Raw genomic sequence first — 22,510 nt, 5'->3', positions numbered from 1 at the left:
CTGCCACCACTGCTACCAATTCTAATAAATTTATCAACCAGATCTTTAAAACTCATTCATCCATGCCTATACCCACACAATAAACAGTAGTGAGGCATTACAAAGTAGTTACTTTAATGAGAAAAAAGAAAAGAAAAAAAATGCTGTAACTTCCAGTAGTGACTATAGTAAAGGAGGTTCTCTTACATGAAAATCTCAGGGCTCCTCTTGTAAAAGTACCCTATCCTCAAATATTCCTCCAAATCAACAGACAAACTGATTGAAGGTCCTCACATCTCATCAGCACCCTCTGCCCCTCTGATTGGACCCTTTGACTGGGGGCGGGGGACATGGGCTCTTGAGTCTCTATTTAAAGAGGGGCTCAGCACAGTTCCCACCTCTGCTACACCCCACATTTTCCACCAGCTTCACTGCTTTTGGACCTTTTTGGTACTCTCCATCATGCTCCTGTGTCAGGTATCTTCTTCTCTCCCCTAACCCACCTCTCCTTGCATCTTCCTTTTGTATACTGTCTTCCCCCATTAGATTTTGAGTTCCTTGAGATCAGGGACTGTCTTTGATTTTATTTGTATTTGTATCCCCAGTTTTGAACATAGTACCTGGCACATAGTAGGCATTTAATGAATGTTTGCCTTTCTCATCTCCCTACTTGCTAGTCTTTCTCAGCTCCAATAAATACCTAAAAGAGAGGCAAAGGCAAGAAGGAAAAGAATGAGAGAATTCTTGTGCCATCCAAACATTTTATATTGGCCTGTTCTGACATCTTGGCATTGATGGTAATAGTCTGGATGTGACCAGATTTAGTGGTAAAAACAAAAAAGTAAAGAAGGAAAAATAAATGAAATGGCCACGTTTCAACTTAGTTACTGATTAGCTGAAGGAATATCTGACATCTTGGGTAGTATGGTATAAATAACATTGGACTTAGCATCAGCAAAACTGGGTTTGAATTTCAGAGGTAGGGGGATAAAATGGGGGAAATGTAGATAATCTAAATGACACACACACACACTCACACACACACAATCTATTAAAAAGCCTCCCTATGAGACTGTTCCCTATAGCAGGGGAAGGGTAAGAGAAGTTTTAAAAATAGAGTTAGGCATTATTTCTGAGAGAAAAGAAACATCAGATCCTTCAATGTGTGGAAGACATGTGCTGAGACTAGAAGAATAAATTGGAGGCATCTACTGCCCCATTTCCAGGCCCAAGCAGTAGAGTAAGGTGACATGTGGTTCCTTTCTTTCTTAGATTCTTTTTTTCAAAGAAAGAACTGATTCCTTTCTGATCTCTGGGAAAACTAATAATACCTGATGTTTATAAAGTACTTTAGGGTTGCAAAGGCCTTTACATTTTTAACTTATTTGGTCTTTACAACAACCCTGTATATATGGGAGAGTCTGATGGTCTTAAAATGGAGAGAGAGAGGAGTGGAGTCATACAGAAATGAACCAGAAAGAACCAGTAGCTCAAAGCAATCAACAAAAGGAAAAAAAAGAAATAGAACCGAACTTTGGCAGAGGTGAGACGTTGAGGGGGGCCATTTGCTCTTCAGGCATATAGGTGTATAAGATTCAGTCTGACATCACCAGTTGCACCCACCTACTGAAAAACTAAGAGAAATTCTAAGAAAAAAGTCTACTCTTTTCCCTATATCCCTTCCCAGGGTCTGTGCATAATCTACTTCTTTATTATCCAAGTATATTAGGCAACTTAAATCTTGCTTCAAAGAGGTCAGGGATTACCTGTAATTAGAGAAAGATATAAAGAAAACTTAAAGCATAGAGCCAAACTTCTGTATAAATGTTAGGAATTTTACTAACCGGGGACTCAGAGCAATTTTGATTATACTCACAACTTTTTATCTAAAATAAACTCCCTAGCACTGCAGAGGAAGAAACCATATGGATTTTAGAGGCCATTAGAGTACCCCTATTCTTAAAATGAAGTAATTATTGTCACAGGATCATATAATACTGTGAGGTAGAAAACATGATTATTATCCCCATTTTATAGATTAAGACAGTAGGGCTCAGAAAGGTTAAGTGACTTGTCATGGCCACAAAACAAGCAAATGTTGGAGACACAATTTCAACCCTGGTATCTCATGAATGTAAATATGGAGTGCTTTCCACTATACCATGTTGTTGGGAGAAGAAGGTAAGAGGTGAAATTTCAAGATAGATGAAGTTTATTTTTAGTACTAAATTGCCTCTCTGTGTTCTTCTCTTAGGTCTTACAATCCCTTTGAATTTGTCTGCCCTGTCCTCCTTCCCCAACATGCATCAGATATATGTTATGACACTTAGTACATTCTGGGTGCCTGGGGAGAGCTAGTAGCCTAACCTTTCCTGGTTTATTTGGATCGAGGAATCTTTAGCATGTATCTATTTATACCTGGGGAACTTTTGTCAAATTATTTAATTTCTTTGGATCTTGGTTTTCTCACTTGTACAATGAGGAGGGTTAGAAAAAATGGACTCTAAAATACTTTCCAGTTCTAAATCTATGCTCTTATGATTCTATGATCCAATAATTCCTTCCTTTTTCAAACTCCAACCTACATCTTTGGAGATTACCAACACTTCTCAGAAGGAGCAATAATATAATGCAATGGAGCCAGATGTTCGTGCATCAGATGAATAATTTGTTGTGTATCCAAGGACCCATTAATTTATAATTTAATCAATGTGTATTTTGTAAATAAAGGTTTTAATAAGGATGTTCATTTTAATGCAGTATTTTATGTTTATGTTTCCTTTAAAAATGAAACAAGGTTATTGAATTTTGCTTAGAGGTCCCAATTTTTCATAGTTTTAATGCATAAATCTGCTGTAACTTCAAGTTATAGTGAGGGAGGCAACTTGGTTCCACAGAAAATTCATTACTGTGTGTCAGAATATCTGGGTTCCAACCCTGATTCTACCACTGATTAGCTGTGTTATGGAAACTCTCTTATTTTCTTCAGACTTCAGATTTTTTCAATTGTAAAATGAAGTTTACCTTAATGATCTCTAAAGTATTTTATAGGACTATAGTTCAATTTTTAAAAATTTCTTTGTGTAGCTCAGGATCCGACTGTACCTTTAAGGTAGAACTTTAACAGTAAAATGCCATTGAGGATTAATTAATTTTGTTGTTGTTGTTGTTGTTATATTATTTTAGTTATATCCAACTCTTTGTGACCCCGTCTGGGGTTTTCCTGGCAAAGATACTGGAGTAGTTTGCCATTTCCTTCTCTAGCTCATTTTGCAGATGAGAAAACCCAGGCCAACAGGGTTAAGTGACTTGCTCAAGGTCACACAACTAGTAAGTGTCAGAGGATGGATTTGAAATTAGGTTTTCGTGACTCCAGGCCCAGTGCTCTATCCACTGTGCCACCTAGCTGCCAATTAGTTGAATTTAAGTGAGGATATTTTAGCTTAGGGAAGAGAGGATTTTGGTAGTGTAAGGTCAATATTTTCAAATGTTTGAAGGGTTGTCATACAAAAGAGGGATCATATTTGTTCTGTTTGGCCTTTGATAAATCACTGTGATTCTCTGTGTCTCCATTTCCTCAATTGTAAAATGAGAGGGTTGGATTAGTCCCTGAGATCTTTTCCAGCTCTATCTATGATCTTATGAGTCTACATTTACAAGGAGACATATTTTGGATCAACACAAGAAAAAAAATTATTTAACTGTTAGTGTGTTCATAAAGTGGAATGGTTGATTAGAAGGAGTAATGAGTCCTCTGACACTAGAGTTCTTCAAGTAGCTGATGAATGACTACTTGTTCAAGATGCTGTTGATGGAATTTACGTTTTGGGTAGGTATTGAGCTAGAGCTAGATGAATTGTAGCACCAAGTGGGACTTCAGATATCATCTAGGCAAATTTTATTTTACAAATGAAAAACCCTGAGGCCCAGAGAGAGTAAGAGCCTTGTCTGAAGTAAAATACCCTTTCTAATCAGAGGTTTTATGATTCCACCATTCTAGAGCTCTCTCTTCATTCCCCACCTAGGAGCACATGAATTTCCAACATGAAAATCTTAAATTAATGTGCCAGAGAATACAACACTGAGTTGACCTTAGACATTTATTTAACCAAATGGATGCCACAAGCTTCCCTTCATTGCTTCAGTGATGGTTACAGATGGATGAGCCACAGGTTGTTGGGTTGTTTTTTTTTTTTCATTTTTTCAATTGAACTTGATTAAACATGAAAATGAAAGCAGGGTCTTCATGCAAGTGCATATTCAAAGGTTCCTTTGTCAAACTCTTCCACTTCATCTTCCCAAGTAGAGGAAGGCATACTACTGTAGGGATCCAGTAGGATTTTGAAGCATCTGATAATGAGAAGGCCCAAGAAAATGCACAGAATCCCCACAAACGCAAAGCCTGTTTTTTGTTCCAATGTTAATGAGAAAGCTGAAACTTTGTTGACACTCATGCTGCCTGGTCCGTTGCTATGGTGGATGCTACTCATCATTTGCTACCACATCGTTGGAATTCTTCAGGATTCCTGCTTGTGTCATATCTTGGCCTACACACCAAAAAAATACAGCTAGTTTAGTTACAATCATATATACTCTATGGTGTAGTCATTAAAATAGGAAACTTGTGGGGGGGGGGGGAAGAAGCTTCCCATCTTTAAACTCTTTTGGCATAAAATATAAAAAGCCATTATATGCAAAGACTGATATTGATCAGAAATCTTATCGAATAAATTTTCATATTAGAATTAGATTGGTTTGTCCAATGACATAAACTTTAACACGCTACAATACAATATGATGTGATATAAAAATGTATGATATTACTATCTACCCAATACTATAATATGATAAAATGTAATATATAGTGACTGATCAGTTGTTTTGATTGAATTTTGTTGAAGTGGTCAGTTTAATCAAAGCTTATCTAGTTTATTTACTCATTTATTTCTTTATACATTGATTCATTTATTCATTTATTGAGCCTGGAGTTACAACTTTATGAAGCTAAAGTAACTAATTAATTAGGTGGAAAAAATAATTAAACAGGTCAAACTTGCTAAATTAGTTATTTGACATTAGGTAAACTAAAATATCCAATGTGTTAAATGAACATTTTTTTTTTGAGGGGGGAAGGCTGGGCAATTGGGGTTAAGTGACTTGCCCAAGGTCACACAGATAGTAAGTGTTAAGTGTCTGAGGCTAAATTTGAACTCAGATCCTCCCAACTCCAGTATTGGTACTCTATTCACAACACCACCTAGCCATCCCTTAAATGAACATTTTTGCCTTAATCAACAAACATTTATTAAATATCCTATACTAGACAATGTGCTAAAAACTTAAAAAACAAAAGTCTTTCCTCAAGGAGCTTACACTCTAATGGGCCAGATTTCATCTACATGCATAATTATGTATAAAGTAAGTATATACAGAATGAAAATTGATTTGGGAGGAGATGCACTAGCCATTGGGGGATCTGGGAAGGCTTTATGTAGGAAGCAGCATAAGAACTGAGCTTAGAAGGAAAATAGGGGTTCTAAGTGTCACAGGTGAAGAGTGTGTTCTAGGCATAAGGGAAAAGCCAGCACAAAAACATGGAGACAAAAGATGGTAAGCCATGTGAAGAAGATAAAGAAGGCCAATATGATTGGACTATAGAGTATGTGAAGGAACATAATGTATATTAAACCTGGAGAAGTAGATTGGAGCCAGGTTGTAAAAGGTTTTGTGTCAAATGGAAGGGTTAGCCTTTTATCTTGGAGGTAATATGAATTCAGCAGAGCTGAGTATATTTATCAGAGCATAGGAATGACAATGGTCAGAAATATCCTTTGACAGCTGTGTGTGGGCTCCTTCATTTGACTGTGACCTTCCTGACAGCACAGACTGTGTATTTGCCTTTCTTTTTATTTCCAGCATTTAGCACAATTCCTAACACTTAGCATGTACTTAATAGATATTTGCTGTCTGATTGACTGAAGGGTGGACTGGAGAGGGTAGAGATTTGAGACTGAGAGACCAATTAACCTGAACTGGAGTGGTGCAAGAGGGTGTGGAGAGAAGGGGAAAGATGTGAAAGACGTGGAAGTAGAATTAATTTGGAGACTGATTGGTTACGTGAAGTGAGGGAGAGTGAGGAATCATGGATAACACTGAGACTGTGAACGTGGGGTGACTAAAAGTATAACAGTCCCCTTGACAAAAATATTGGGCAAGGAGTCGGTTTAGGAGAAAAGACAGTAAGTTCCTTTTTGGATATATTGAGTTTGAGATGCTTATGGGACATCCAATTTTAAATGTCCAACAGACAGTTGGTGATACAGGGATGGGACTCAGGAGACAAACTAGGGCTAGATATATGGATCCAGGAGTCATCTTATAGAGATGATCATTGAGCCCATGGGAGCTAATGAAATTAGAGAGGAGAGAGAGAGAATATTTATCAGAGCATAGTCATGTCTCTGTCTCTCTGAGAGACAGAGACAGAGAGAGACAAAGACAGAGACAGAGACAGAGAGACAGAGTACTTTCTATACTTTCTACAAGCTGTGTTGCTGTCCTGATGAATGGCCTAACTGAACTTGTTTTTTTGAATTGGTTAAATAGAACAATTGTTTTGCCCTCGTGCTGACACAGCCACAGAAAGTTAAGTGAATTACCTAGATTACAGTTTGTCATGAGGGATACTAAAATCTGCTTGCTGTTGTTCCAATATTACTCTAATCCACTAGACTGCAGTGTTCCCTTAGACAAAAATCAGCACCACTGAAATAGTCAAGTTGTTCAGTGACAACAGAATATGAGCCACAGGACATTTGTTAAAGTGAAACAATTTCTCCCCTGAATCAGAATGCAAGCTCCTTAATATTCCAGCCCCAAATTTGCCTACAATATAACCAAGTAGTAGTTTTCTCTTGAGCTCCTCAGGAAGCTACAAATTATAGTAGTTACTCAGTACCTTGGAAGGAAAGTACTCTGAATTTACAAGTATGTAATTTGTGGTGAAGGATGTTTTGGTTTTTTAAAAGCCAATATTTTTTTTTAATAATTAGCAAATAGGGAAAATAAAATCAGTTCAAGTAAGAATAACATGAAATCTTATTGTATCTTATAATCTTATAATTAAGATTAATACAAATCTTATTTGTATCTTGTATCTTAGACTAAGAACCAACCTTAAAAAAGCATCAAGTATATAAAAGCATACCAGACCACCCAGATTTTTATTGAGCTTGTTATTTTTTATAGTGATATGCTGTTAGTAAAGGAATTGTCAGTATTCTTTTCCACTAGCCTGAAGTGTATTTTTACTCACCTTGGGTGAATAGGCAAATGGCTATTTCATTACTGCTTATGACCATTTAAACTGACTATTTTACTTCTAAACAAACATACAAAGGATGAAAAGAGGGGCATACAACAAAGATCAAGTATAAGAGTAATATAAATCCTTAAGAATGGTGAGGCAGCCAGCATAGCATAGAAGCTAGAGTTTGCAGTGTGCAGTCAGGAAAATACAAGTTCAGATCCCAACCCTGACACACAGTGTGACAACAGGCAAGTTGCTTAATCTTTGTAGACCAAGTTTTCTCATCTGTAAATTGGGAATCATGCACAGTATCTATCCCAAGGCATTTTTAGGAAGCTCAAATAAGATAATGTTGGTAACATGCTATATAAATTTCATAAATTATCAGTGACCTCAATGCTTAAACCTTAAGTGAGCTGAGCCTGGAAAAAAAAATCCTAAAGACAACAAAGATGACCTTTAAAGCTATTCTAGAATGAGATACTCCATCTCCCAACTCTGGACATCTCCACTGGCTACTTCCCCCCCCCACCCCAGCCCCCCACCTTTGCTTCCTTCTCTGTCTTCCAGTCCCAGCTAAAATTTCTTCTACAAGAGCCTTTTCTGATACCCCTTAACACTAGTACCCTCCCTCGGTGCTTATCTCTGATTTGTCTTGGCTTTATCTTGCTTGTAAGTAGCTATTTGTGTGTTGTGCTCCACTAGACTGTGAGCTCCTTGAGAGCAAGAATGGTTTGGTTTGGTTTTGCCTTTCTTTGTAACCCAGGCCCTTAGCACAGTGCCTAGCACAATGCTTATTGACTGAATGACTGACCAGCTACTTGGCTTGCAATGGCCTCAGTGTTCAGGTACTTGATCCTCTCTTCTGATGATGTGTTTCCCAAACTTGCTTGTGCCTAGGTCCTTCTCTCTTAGTTCCTAAAATTCCTTCTATCTCTTCTCGAAGTCATACCTCCATTCTCTGAACCACCCAGCTACCAGCTTACCCTGGATCACCATGGACCATCCCTTTGCTCTCCAAGTCCAAAGGAAATATACCTCCAAGTGCAGAAGTACTTGTAAAAAGTGACACCAGAGCCATTATTATTCATTTTAAAGTCATGGAGAATTGAATAATGACCAAAAATAACAATAGGTAAATGATATCCCAATATTCAAAGAGCCAAAAAAAAAAAGGTAAATCTTGGAAATTGTTATAATCTTAATGTTGATCTCTGGCTATTATGATATATTCTTGATAAGATAGTTTGTTAGAATTTAGAAAGAAGAATATTAAGTACCAGTAGCCAACATGGCTCTAAGTGCCAGGACTCTCAGACCACATCATGCCAAGCTTCGGACCACATAATGCCAAGCTAACCTACTTAGCCTTCTAACAAAACAAAGTTTCCTTTTTTGATAGTTTGATAAATCAGTTAAATGTCATATGACATACATTGATTTGAGTAAAAATATTTGACAAAGTCTTTTTTGATACCCATGGTGGTGAAATGTGAACTAAATAGCAGAACTGTTACACGGGTTGATTGAACATTTTTGAGAAAAAAGTGTTAGTTAATAACTACCTATCAACTATCTATCTCTGGTGGAGTGCCACAAGGGTCTGAGCAATTCAACATTTTTATTAATCATTTTAATGAAGACATAAAGAAATTATTTTCAAAGATAAGCTAACACCAACAATAACATAATCAAGATTTAAAACTATCTTGATAAGCTTAGAACAATAAGCCCAAACTAACAACACAAAATTTAACAGAAATGTGAAACCTTCTATATGAGCTTTAATTCATTTAGAGAAAAAAAGAGAGAGTTTTAGCTTACAACTGACTTTTTAAAAAAGTTAACAAAATCTCAGCCTACTTCAATGTAAATATAGTATCTAACTCATAAGAAGTATTTTCACTGTTTCATGTCTTAGACCATATCTAGAATATAATGCTCATTTCTGTATACCACACTTTAAGAGTGAGATTAACAAACTAGAGTTGATGCATAAGTGGGCAACCAGGATGGTGAGGGGTTTGGAAGTGACATGATTTAAGGGGGAAATGAAAGAACTTGGGATGTTTGGCCCAGAAAGCAGAAGAATAAGAAAAGACATGAGAGTTGTCTTCAAATATTTGGAAGTCTATGTTGTGGAAGTGGTGGAACTGTGTAACTGCAGGCAGTGAGAAATTTAGTTATATGAGGAAATCAGGAACGAAGTGAAAAAAAGGACAGTAGAAGAGCATTTGGAGGAAGATCAACAGAGGAAGAAATATAACTAGATCTAGACAGAAAAGCAGAGGAGAAATGTGGGGAATAGGTGCCAAGCCTGGCAGTGGAGGCATGATATTGTAGTGATGGTGGACTTCAATTATCCAAATATCTGATCTTTTTCTGTTCAATCACTTCAGTTATATCTGGCTCTTGGTGATCTGATTTGGGTTTTTGTTTGCAAAGATATTGGGGTGATTTGCCATTTCCTCCTCCAGCTCATTTTGCAGATGAGGAACTAAGGTAAACAGGGGTAAGTGTCTTGCCCAGGAAACAGATAGTAAGTGTGTGGCGCTAGATATGAATTCAGAGTGACTTCAGACCCAACACTGCACCACCTACATGTCCCACATAGTAGGTAATAATTTCTTAATATGCTTTAATGATAGCTTCATCCTTCAAAAGGCAGAATAACTGAGAGGAACTTTTACTCTTACTTCTCAATGACAAGTAGTAACTGGTTTCAGTGGTGAAATACAGGAACCATATCAGTATCTATAAAAGAGGAAAGGGAACTTGGGTGTGTTCCGACATCTACCTTTGATATTGAGAGAACAGATTTCAAAGGCTTCAAAAAAATAATAGGTATGAACCCATGGACTGATACTCTAAGGGGAAAGTTATCCCAGGAAGGATGTGAAGCTTTTAAGAATTAATATCTGAAGACATAAAGAAAAATAATTCCCATAAGAAAGAAAAGGGGAGTTGTCTAAAAAGACTGATGCAGATCCCATTGAAACTCATCAATCATCTTAGATTTTTAAAAAATGTTCAGAAGATGGCATAAAGCAAAAGCAAGTAACAGAGAATGAATATAAAAGTGGCCACGTAGGAACAGTGTCACGAGTACTAAAACTAAGAATGAGTTGAGATTGGTGATTGAAGATAAAGATAATAAGAGTTTTAAAAATTGTATTCAGGAAAAAAGAAGAATCAAAAGAGGAATTGGATGGTTGCTCAAGTAGATGAGATGATAATAAATAATAGGAGAAATGTCAGAACTACTGAAAACTTACTTTACTTACATTTTATATGCCAGGAAGAATGATCTTTAGAATGGAAAGGGCTGAAAAAGATTTCTAACAAGAAATGTCATACGAAGATAAGTAGAGAGATAATAAGACAGTATTTAGCTACCCTTGATGAGGTTAAGTTACCAGGCCAGAGCAGATGAACTATATTCTGGGATAATAAAGCTGCTAATTAACATTTGCCTAGTACTTTAATGTCTGCAGAGCACTTTAAGTACTAGGGTATTAAAAAATTTGACATGATTGCTAAACCACTTTCAATGATCTTTGAAAGACCATGAAGAGAGTCTCTGAAGTCCTGGGAAAGGATCGATCTTGTCCTGATCTATCAAAAACAAAAAAAAGGCAAAGGGTAAAGTTTATAACTATAGACTAGTGAACTTGACTTCAATTTCTGTCAAAATTCAAGAATGAACTATTAAAGAGATAGTGAACATCTAAAAAGAAAATAGTGATTGTAACGAACCAGGGTAGCTTCATCAAGAATAGGTCATGCCAGGCTAACATCATTGTCTTTTCTGACATGCTTACTGAGTGCATTGATCAGAGGAATGCTGAAGAGTAGTTCAGCAAAATATTAGGAGGTTGAAGGAAGAGAAGGAAATGAGCATTTATTAAAGGCCTACAGTGTGCCAGGCAGGGGAGTTAGATGGTTCAGTGGATAGAGTGCTAAGCCTAGAGTCAGGAAAACTCATCTTCCTGAGTTCAAATCTGACCTAAGATACTTATTAGCTGTATGATCCTGGGCAAGTCACTTAACCCTGTTTGCCTCAGTTTCCTCATCTGCAAAATGAGCTGGAGAAAGAAATGGCAAACCACTCCAGTATCTTTGCCAAGAAAACCCCATGGGCAGCATTGGTATGTTATGGACCACTGGGCCACAAAGACTTGGACATGACTGAACAACAACAGACATCCATTTATCTTGAACATCTGAAGGTTTTAAAACTTCAAGCTCAATATAATTCAATGTCATATTGACAGTATTGCATAGTGTCATAGCTACATTAGGAGGATTAGTACTCAAGACTAAGGAGGTGAAAATCCTCTGTACTCTGACCTACTTAGATCACTACCAGAGTACTATGTCCAGTTCTAGGTGCTATATATTTGGAGGGATTTTTATAACCTGGAAAGGGTTCAGATGGAAGGTGACCAGGATAGTGAAGAGCCTCTAGATCTGATTGAATATAGACCATTTGGAAGAAGAGGCGATGTTTAGCCTAGAGAAGAATTAGGGAAGAACACAATAGCTGTGTGTCTGGGTAATTGAAGGACTTTGCCCGTATGATAAAATATAGTTCTATGAACAGTCTCCTGTCCTCATTTCATTATGACATAATCATTTTATGGGTGTCACAGGTGGTCAATGAACTCATCCCAAAATTAAATGGGAGAAAGACAATGGATTGGATTGCATTTGAAAAACTATAATGCTCTCAAAAATCCAAAGCTACCGCTTGAAACAAATCCCATCTTTTGAATACCAATATTCTTTTAGTTGATACTATATGACAGGAAATTATGAAATACCACAGTCTCTGGAAGGAATCAAAATGTTAAGTGACCCAAAGGGTTGAAATAAAAGGACATGGCATATTACCAATAGTGGATACAAGAAGCGGCATAAAAGATAATGCCCACAGTGAATAAAGTACCTGCCCTGGAGTCAGGAGGATCTGAGTTCAAATCCAGCCTCAGACACTTAACACTTAACTAACCATGTGACCTTAGGCAAGTCACTTAACCCCAATTGCTCTCCAAAAAGAAAAAAAAAGATAATGTCCAGGAGATTTTTATTAGAAAAGGAGGCAGGAGAGTCATGTATTGAGATGGGATAAGAGGTAGACAGTATAAGTTCTGCACATAAGTTTCGAAATTTAAAGGATTGATCCTGCCATACTGAGTGAATTCATCTATGAGGGATAGATAAAAGTCTTACAAGTTGAGAAGTTATTGTGATTTGCAGTGGTAGAAAAAAGTACTGTATATGTAAGATCATGGACAGAAAGTTGACTTGCTTGACTGGAGCATAGTATTTGTGTAGGTGAATAGAGACATAATTGAAAAATAAGTTTGAATCAGTCTGTAATTGTTAAATTCCTAGTGTGAGCTTTTGCACCTTGGAAAATGGCAAATGCTACAAATTGGAACTTGATTTATTGTTTTGTTGATTGCATAGAAGTAGGAAAGTGAAGAGTAAAATGGTAACAATACAAATTAATTTTAAAAGTATGTTGTACATACTTTTTTTAGAGAGTTGGTTGTTAAACATTTGATGTGTTTTGTCCTTTGTTTTTGAAGAGGACCATGGCATCAGGGAAATGATGACATGACTTGCAGTTGACTTTGATTTGAATGAGGGAGGGCTGTTCAAGGTCACAAGCCTCACTTTCTCCTCCAGAGTCTTCTGGATCCAGTGACCAGATATTCATCAGGATGACTGGAGATGGCCCAGGATGCAATGGGAGATCCTGGCCCTTTTAGGCTAAGGCCTTTTCATGTACTCACTTAGAGTGAGGTAACGTCCATTCAGTGAATTGTGGAGTGTCTTGCATACCAAGTGAAGGGCATTAAATAGGAAAGGGACAATATAAAATATTAGGAAAATTAATGTAGGGATCATATGAAGAACAAATTGGATGTGTGAAAAGCTAGAGACAAGACCTTATTTTTTGAGGGTAATCTATCCATGATATAATAATGACCTGTACAAAGGAATTATCCCTAGCAATAAAATAGAAGGGTAAGGTACAAAATTAAATATAAAGAAATGTTGCTAGGATCTGAATAGCGATTAGGTATGGAGAAAAGGGGCAGCAAGTTGGCAGAGAGGTGGCACAGTAGACAGAGCACTGTGAAAACAGAGCACTGGCCCTGGAGTCAGGAGTAACTTAGTCTGGCCTGACACTAACTGTGTGACTTTTGGGTAAGTTACTTAAGCCTGTTTGCCTCAGTTTCCTTATCTGCAGAATGAGATGGAGAAGAAAATAACAAACCACTCTAATAACTTTGCCAACAAAACCCTAAATGGGATCACAAAGAGTTGGACATGAATGAAACGACACTAGAGCAACAATATGGAGGAAAAGGAAGAAAAGGGCAATGATGACTCCAGGGCTTCAAGCTTCAGCAGCCAAGTAGTAGCAGTGCCACTCACAGAAATAAAGACATTAGAACTGAGGGCCCAGTTACTGGCAAGTGAAAATGATGAGTTCAGTTTTAGACGTGCTCATTATTTGGCAGCTTTAATGCAGCAAAACGAAGAAGTTTACTCAGCAGTCAATTATAGAGGACTAAGTGTGAAATAAATAACAAGGAGAGAGATTTTTGGAGTCACATCACACATCTAGATAAAAATCACAATTGAAGCCTTATGGGGGAATTCTCTAGAGGAAAAAAGGGAGAAAAGGACAGGGGTCCTTTTGCACCATACCTGTGGACATTCTCTAAGAATGACAGAAACAGGATCAGATAAGGAGGCTGGAGCATAGTTTCATATCACAGAGACAAGGGAAAGAGAAAATTTCAAATAGAAGGGGTGGTCAAATATCATGGTGCATCAAGTAGAATGGGAGGGAGAAAAGTCACCAGATCTGGAAATCAAGAGATGATTTAGTGATTTCAGGAAGTAGAAAAAAAAAGTAACAAGATTTCAGGAAGTAGATGGATGATCAACAAATGTGCCACAAATTTCAGAAGTTAGTGGTTGTTGCTATTTTTTTTTAATTTTGGGAGGGACTAGACTTGTGATTTTATTCTCACTGTGTAAACTTCTTCAACCAGCTCAAATCAGCACCTGGTCAGCAACTGATAGTCTTAAATATTCTCCAGGGGACACAGAGTGCCTTGCCTAGAGTCAGGAAGCTAGTATTTGTCAGAGTCAGAACTTGAACCCAGGTCTTCGAGATTTTGTTGCATTGAACTGAATTTCTCGAATTAAGTTGAATCATATTCATTCACCCTCTCCTCCTTCCCCAAAAATGAGATATCCTTTATTTCTGAGTAAAGATAATTTCTTTATCTGTGCTCTCAATTCATTCTGTTTCCTCATCTAGATATAGAATTTTAATAATAATAGCCTTTATAGCAATTTAAGGCTTGCAGAGTGCTCTATAAACATGATCTTATTTTATCTTCTCTACCATCTTGGGAGGTAGGTACTATTATTATTCTCATTTTACAGACAAAGGAAACTGAGGCAGACAGAGATTAAGTGACTTGTCTGGGGTCCTTCAACTGCTGAGTATCTGAGGCTGGATTTGAACTCAGGATTTTCTGACCTCAGGCCTTCTAATCACTTTACCACATAGCTAACCTTACTTCAGCACCTCTCTCTCTCTCTCTCTCTCTCTCTCTCTCTCTCTCTCTCTCTCTCTTTCTCTCTCTCTCTCTCTTTCTGTCTCTCTCTCCCTCCCTCTCTTCCTCCTTTCCTCCCCCCTTTATTTCTCTGTCTCTCTCTCCCTCCCCTTCTCTCTCCCCCCATATGTTCTTTCTACCCCTTTCCAATGACTCCTCATCTGCCAGAAAACATGCTAATGTATCCCTAATTACCAAATATACTTTTCTTGACCTATCTATCCTATATCTCTCCTTCCTTCCTTATCAAACTAAGTGGAAAAAAGTGATTTATACATAATGTCTCCATTTCTTCACTGTACATCCTCTCCTCAATGTACCTTAGCAGTTTGACCTCTGCCATCCATTTCTTTATTGAAAGTGCATTCTCTAAGGTCGCCAAGAATCTAATTATCAATTGCCATTATCATCATCTTCAACTTTTATTCAATATTTGACAGAGTGGAACACCCCTTCTTCCTAAATATACAGTCTCTTCCCTTGATTTCAAAGACAATCTCCTGCTTCTCCCATCTTCCTTACAGATCCTTCTCCATTTTCTTTGCTGATTTCTCCCTCTCTTCCCAACTCTTTATAGTAGCTATTCTCCAAGGCTCAAAACTTAGTTGGCAATTTCATGTATTCTCTCAGTTTCAGGTACTCCCCCCTATGCAGATAACTTCTAAACTTATGTTTGTAATCCTGACCTTTCTTAGGAGCCTCAGCACAGTATATTCAACTACCCAAAGGACATTTGTACCTACATCTCCCACTTGTATTTCAAACTTAACATGACCCAAACAAAGCTCCTTATCTTTTCCCCTAAACCTGCTCTTTCTACTGACAATTATTCCTTTTTTTGGCAAAAATCATTCATCCTGTCTTCCATAGTGATAGTCAGTGCCAAGACCATTGGAAGTGTTGTCTCTGGGATTCATTCTCTTAATCTTTAAAATGAAGAAAATACCTGCAGCACCTACATCATAGGGTTATTCCGGATATGGAAATGAGAGTGAAGGTAAAAACCAATTTGCAATATATGTCAATTATTGTGGAGGGTGGGGGGAAATGACAATAGATGATAGATTGATCAGAGGACTCCTGATAACCTTATTTTTCCTTAATCTATTTGATGAAATGAAATGATAAGAAATAAAGGAAGGATATAGAGACAATAAGGTGTTAGTCATAGAGTAGAGAGAAGTGTTTATATTTCATGAGGTAGGAAAATACTGTTCAGTCTAACTTGTTGGAATTATAGAGCAGATAGCCATGTGGCTAAAGGATTGTCCAAATCCCAAGTAGTCTTTAAAATGTAAGATTCTCTATGAAAGCCAGAGACAGCTCAGAGAAATGTACACTCTGGCAGTTGAGAAGAGAGTATGGTACTCAGATAGAAATAGACTGGTAAATTAGCAAGTGGTCTCTGGGGTGGGGTGACACACAACTGTATGAATCAACATACTTTTGAGTTTAATCTGAATTACTAACATTTTCTTTATTACTTTCTTAAGTCTAGAATCTAGACAATCAATAACAAGTAAATAAATAAAGCCCTAATTTGCAGTGTTTACTTATTTCAGAGGGTTTGAGCAGGCTCCAGCATACCTCCTGAACACAGATCTTAAGAGAGAAACAAGCAGTCTTTTGGGAGGGTTTTTTTCTCCTCTTTCTCCATTCCTCCACCCCCTGGCAACCCTGCCATTACCAATGACTTTGCAAAGTTAGTTATTTGTAGGAGGTAGCATACTCTGAAAGGAGTGTTCATACCAGGGCACCCAGTGGATCAAAGTGCCCATCTGAGGAAGAAATGTGAGGATACCATGAGAAGAGAAGGGACATTGCAACCCTGCAACATCAGAGCTGTGAATTGCATTGACCACATATGTTCCCTAAATGTGAGCCTCCCTATTAGTGTACTCTAGATGTGTGCTCACTTTTCCCATGGATACTGTGTCTTTGTGGATGATTGTACCCCAAGATTAAGGGGGAAATATTTTGTAGTTACTCTGTCAAAGCCTTTTCTCTGAGCTAATTGTGTCCTCTGGCCAACTATTAAAAGTAAATTCAATAGTAGGGTGCTGTGAGTTATCATTTTAGTAGTGTGGAATCTGGGGTAACTCTTCACCTGGAGACCCAACCTGCAGAGAGAAAGTCACCCTACTATGTTTATAACTTAGGGATTATTTTTAATCTTATCTTTGCCTCTCTTATATTTAATAAATTATCAAGTCCTTTTGATCTTACCTTTGCAATATCTATTGCATCATATTCTTTTCTCTATTCCTACTATAATTATCCTAGTACAGGTTCTTGTTGCTAAAAACCTTAGCAAGATAACACATGGAACCAGATTATGGTGGCCCATGAATGCAAGGCAAAAGAATTTAACTTTTAAAATGGGGAGACCCTGAATATTTTTGAGTGGAATGGCATCACCAATGCTGTCTTTCATTCTGGAAGAGGACCATGATGTTAGGAAGATGATGCTATGACTTGCAAGTGAATTGTATTTAAGGGACAGAGGGCTGGGCAAAGTCACCAACCTAACTCTCTCCTCAGGAGCCATGTGGGTCCAATGGTCAGATATAGATCAGGATGACTGGAGATGGCCCTGGATGCAATAGGATGCCTTGGCCTTTTTTAAGCCAAATTCTTCTGAGTTCTCACTTTGACTGATGCAAGGCCCACTTCAAGGCCAGGTAAGAAATGAGCCAAGGAATGCCTCTTTTACCTAATAAAAAAATCAGTCTGAGTGGGGAAGACTCTCAGGGTTTTAGCCAAAACAGAAATAAATACTATTTACATTTACTTTGAGAAATCTTGGCCCAAGCAATAACCACTAAGCTGACTTGGGCTGGGACCTATTGTTGGCCAATAAGTAAGAATCTGAGTGAATTGGGTTTAAGGAATGGTCATTAAGAAAGAAATCTAGGCATTGTGCCCCTGCCCTAGGTGCTATCTGAAGCAACCCAGGTTTTGGAGTGCAGGTGCAAAGCATTCCACCACTGTCACCAGGTCTGAAATCAACACAGCTCTGCAGGCTTAGATGAGCTGCAGAACCTACAAAGTGACAGAGAGAAACAAATCTCCCACTGAAGGCAGCCTGGGAGGCTGACAGGAAGGGTCTATCACAGTGAGCTGGGAGCTGAGGGAAGTCCCATGTGAGCCACCCGAAACCAGACCCCAACCCTCAGCCAAGACTGGCCAGAGCAGACTTCAGGAGAGTGAATCACCAGCAGCTGTGGTGGTTTCCAGACTTCTCAAATCATAAATGCCAAAGAGAAAGTAAAAGGTCAGTGGGGAACTCTGTTAGAACTGGGTGACAGAAGAGTGCAGTCCAGCCCCTGCCCCCAGGGTGAGAGGTAGCAGAAGCACAGTGGCTGCAACTTCTGCCCTGTGGCTACCTCAGGAGCTCCTGGCCTATAGATCTTAGGGAGACCAAGCAACCATTCAGAGGGTAATTGCTCTTTCTTTGACCTGCTTGGATCTGGGTCACAGTCTTGGGTGGTAGTCTTGGGGTGAGGAATGCTAATGTGCCAGAACTTGTGGTGGCTGTAGAGAAGGTGCCCTCCTCATAGCTCTGACAATAGCTGTGAAAACCCCAGCAATTTGGGACACAGCACTCTCCACTCTGGAAGCAAAGTTCTACCATGGCAAAGAGCTCAAAAGTCAAGTCATTGACTGGCAAGATGTGCAAACAGAGGAAGCACAATCAGACCATAGAATCTTTTTGGGGGACAAAGAGGATCAAAACATGGAACCAGAAGAAGACAACAAAGTCAAAACTCCTGCATCAAAGACTCCAAGAAAAATATAAACTGGTCACAGGCCCATGAAAGAGCTCAAGAAGGATTTTGAAAATCAAGTAAGAGAAGTAGAGGAGGGGTGGCTAGGTGGTGCAGTAAGAGTGCCAGCCCCAGATCGGGAGGACCCAGGATCGATTCCGGCTTCAGATACTTAACACCCACACAAAATAACTGGCTGTGTAACCTTGGGCAAGTTATTTAACCCCAATTGCTTTAAAAAAATTTTTAAAAAGAAAAGTGGAGGGAAAATTGGGAAGAGAAATGAAAATGATGCAAGAAAATCATGAAAAGTGAGTCAATAGCCTGCTAAAGAAGACCCAAAAATACACTGAAGAAAATAACACCTTAAAAAATAGACTAAGTCAAATAGCAAAAGAGGCTCAAAAAGACAATGAGAAGAAGAACGCCTTAAAAAGCAGAATTGGCCAGATGGAACAGGAATTTCAAAAACTCACTGAAGATAATAATTCCTTCAAAATTAGATTGCAGCAAATGGAAGCTAATGACTTTATGAGAAATCAAGATACTATAAAACAGATCCAAACAAATGAAAGAATAGAAGGCAATGTGAAATATCTCATTGGAAAAACTGCTGACCTGGAAAATAGATCCAGGAGAGATAATTTAAAAATTATTGGACCACCTGAAAGCCATGATCAAAAAGAGCCTAGAAATCATCCTTCAAGAAATTCTCAAAGAAAATTGCCCTTATATTCTAGAACCAGAGGGCAAAATAGAAATTGAAAGAATTCACCGATCACGTCTTGAAAAAGATCCCCCAAAAGAAAACTCCTAGGAATATCATAGCCAAATTCTAGAGTTCCCAGGTCAAGGAGAAAATACTACAAGCTGTTAGAAAGAAACAATTTGAGTACTGTGGAAACACAATAAGGATAACACAAGATCTAGCAGCTTCTATATTAAGGGATCAAAGGACTTAGAATATGATATCCCAGAAGTCAAAGGAGCTAGGATTAAAACCAAGAATCACCTACCCAGCAAAACTGAGTATAATGCCACAGGGGAAAATATGGTCATTCAATGAAATTGAGGACTTTCAAGTATTCTTGATGAAAAAACCAGACCTGAACAAAAATTTTAACTTTCATTTCAAGAAGCAAGAGAAGCATGAGAAGGTAAAAAGGAAAAAGAAATCATAATGAACTTATTCAATTTGAACTATTTACATTCCTACATGGAAAAATGATAATTGTACTCATGAGACTTTTCTCAGTATGAGGACAGTTGAAGGTAATATGTGTATATATATATATATATATGTATGTATATGTATACATACATATATGCATGTATAGGAGGGTGTATGTATGTATAAATATATTTGTGAGTGTGTGTATGTGTGTACATGTATACATAGACAGAGGGCACAGGATGAGTTGAATATGAAGGGATGATATCCAAAAAGTAAAATTAAAAGGTGAGAGAGGAATATATTGGGAGGAGAAAGGGAGAGATATAATAGGGTAAATTATCTCATATAAAAGAGGCAAGAGAAAACTGTTACAGTGGAGGGGAAGAGAAGGAAGGTGAAAGGGAATGAGTCAACCTTACTCTCATGGAATTTGGCTTAAGGAGGGAATAACACACTCGACTGGTTATCTTACCCTACAGGAAAGTAGGAGGGGAAGGGGATAAAAGAGGGGATGATAGAAGGGAGGGAAGATTGGGGAAAAGGGTAGTTAGAAGCACACACTTTTGAAAAGGGACAGGGTCAAAGGAGAAAATGGAATAAGTTGGGGGGGAGATAGGATGGAGGGAAATATAGTTAGTCTTTCACAATATAACTACTATGGAAATGTTTTGTGTAACTATACATGTACAATCTATATTGAATTGCTTGTCTTCCCAGTGGGGGTGGGTGAGGAGGGAAGAAGGGAAAGAATATGGAAATGAAAGTTTTAAAAGCAAATGTTAAAATTTTTTTTTAATTTTTATATGCAACTGGGAAATGAGATATACAGGCACTGGGTTATAGAAATTCATCTTTTCCTACTAGATAGTTAGGGAGGTTGGGGGAGAATGTAAGAGAGAACAGATTGGGGAAAGGGATATTTAATAGGCTCACTCTCTTGGGGTGGGGGATAGGGGAGAGACAGGGAGAAAATTTGTAACTCAAAATCTTGTGGAAATGAATGCTGAAAACTAAAAATAAATAAATATATTTTTTAAAAGAAACTTATGTGGTCAAAGGAGTCCATGATACAAAAAAAGGCTAAGAACCACTGAAACCAGAACTATGTTTAACAACTAAAATAAAACAAAAACTTAGATTTAAAGAGAATCAAATAGAATATAAGCTGCAGGAAGGGAGAGGTATTCTAAAACATTTTTAGGCTATGCTGTTACTCAAATGAATAAAATAATTATTTTTGCAGTATTTATTAGCAGGAGCTTTCATTCATTATCTTTAAAATTAAGATTGAAAACTTTCTTTCAAAAATTGTGCTTTAATTATGATGTTTTGACATATCAACGAAGGGTAAAGTTCCATGTTAAGCCTTATTCTCAGGAATACATGACTATATATGTATGCATATATGTACATTTATTTACATTTTCTAGTATTAATTGATTAGATTGATGATCAGAGTAAAAACAGTTGTTCCCCACAAGCAATAAATATAATTTTCATTCAGTGGAACTTGAGAGTTTTGATGAGTCACAGGATTGGGCCCCAGTGGCCCAATGGTTGACAGGGTCCCATAATTTCATTCAGTTGCTAAATAGTTAGCAACTATTATTAAAAAAAATTAAAGCACCAAATGGAAAAACAAATTGTATTTTCCTGATGAGTAGCATTTTTCATGTTCATTCAGCAAGTGTTAATTAAGCCTGCTGTTTTCAATGCATCTTTCAAGCATAGTTACAGAAAAAAAGCTTCCAAACAAAGATAGAATCACATTTATATATATATATATAAAACATTTTTTATGCATGGGTATTTTGTGGATAGTAGTTTTCTGATGGAAAAGAACTTATTAACTAGGTTGTATTTTTAATTTTATATTCATAAATTGATACAATTGATAGTTTTATCTGCATCACCAACAATACAAAGCATCCGGAATTAGTACAGAAAATCATATACATAAGTTTTTTTTTTAAATAAGAAATTACTTTAATCAACAGGTTTTTTTCTCCCTAGTTATCTGTAAGTGGCTTTCAAATATTATACCTGAAACCAATGAAATTAGGATAGAATCTGATTTTTGTGGTTGTAATTTAATATTTTGAATGGGAGATGCACTCTCCCCATGCAAATGAGAGACCAGACACTGCATCATTTCATATAAGGAGACATGTACATTAATCCAGACTGAAAATAAACACCAATACCACCCCAGATGCAAAGATTATTAAATCCTATTGAAAGTACAGAGGCAAAGCTATATTCAAGTCATCATTACACAGAGCTCATTCGTCAATTATAAGGTATGAATATGTTAGAATCAAAGGAAAACCTGAAAGTACAAACCCAGATGTCTTCATCTTGATGTAGTGTAAAAGTTTCAGGGCCTCCCAGAGACCTAAAACCTCAAAATCTGGTAGGATCCACTCAATAACAATCCCCAAACTAGATCTCCAGAGTTCCCTCTTGAGGTGATTCCTATAGAGCTCTCGCCTTCATTCTTTTCAAGGCAGTAGAAAACTTGGAAATTCTCAAGGTATCTTATGGACAGAAACCCAGACCTTCATTATCATTCTGCCTTGCTTTTCCTTAGCTTTCTCTCTCTCTCTCTCTCTCTCTCTCTCTCTCTCTCTCT

At 37.5% G+C, this 22,510-nt stretch overlaps 1 protein-coding gene across 1 annotated transcript in view; it reads right to left on the bottom strand.

The window, feature by feature from the left end:
* Positions 1-4,065: 4,065 nt before the first annotated feature.
* Positions 4,066-22,510, bottom strand: part of CTXN2 (cortexin 2) — a 19,271-nt gene continuing 826 nt past the window's right edge. Inside the window, exon 2 of the mRNA XM_069097500.1 lies at positions 4,066-4,526. Within this exon, the coding sequence (XP_068953601.1) occupies positions 4,224-4,472 (249 nt within the window). The 5' untranslated portion in view covers positions 4,473-4,526 and the 3' untranslated portion in view covers positions 4,066-4,223. The remainder of the gene's footprint in view (positions 4,527-22,510) is intronic.

The sequence above is a fragment of the Petaurus breviceps genome, unplaced genomic scaffold (assembly GCF_028583685.1).
Source record: "Petaurus breviceps papuanus isolate PSGF00001 unplaced genomic scaffold, PetGlider_PUasm1.0 37, whole genome shotgun sequence".
NCBI classification, from domain to species: domain Eukaryota; kingdom Metazoa; phylum Chordata; class Mammalia; order Diprotodontia; family Petauridae; genus Petaurus; species Petaurus breviceps.
This window is presented reverse-complemented; position numbering and strand designations above follow the sequence as displayed.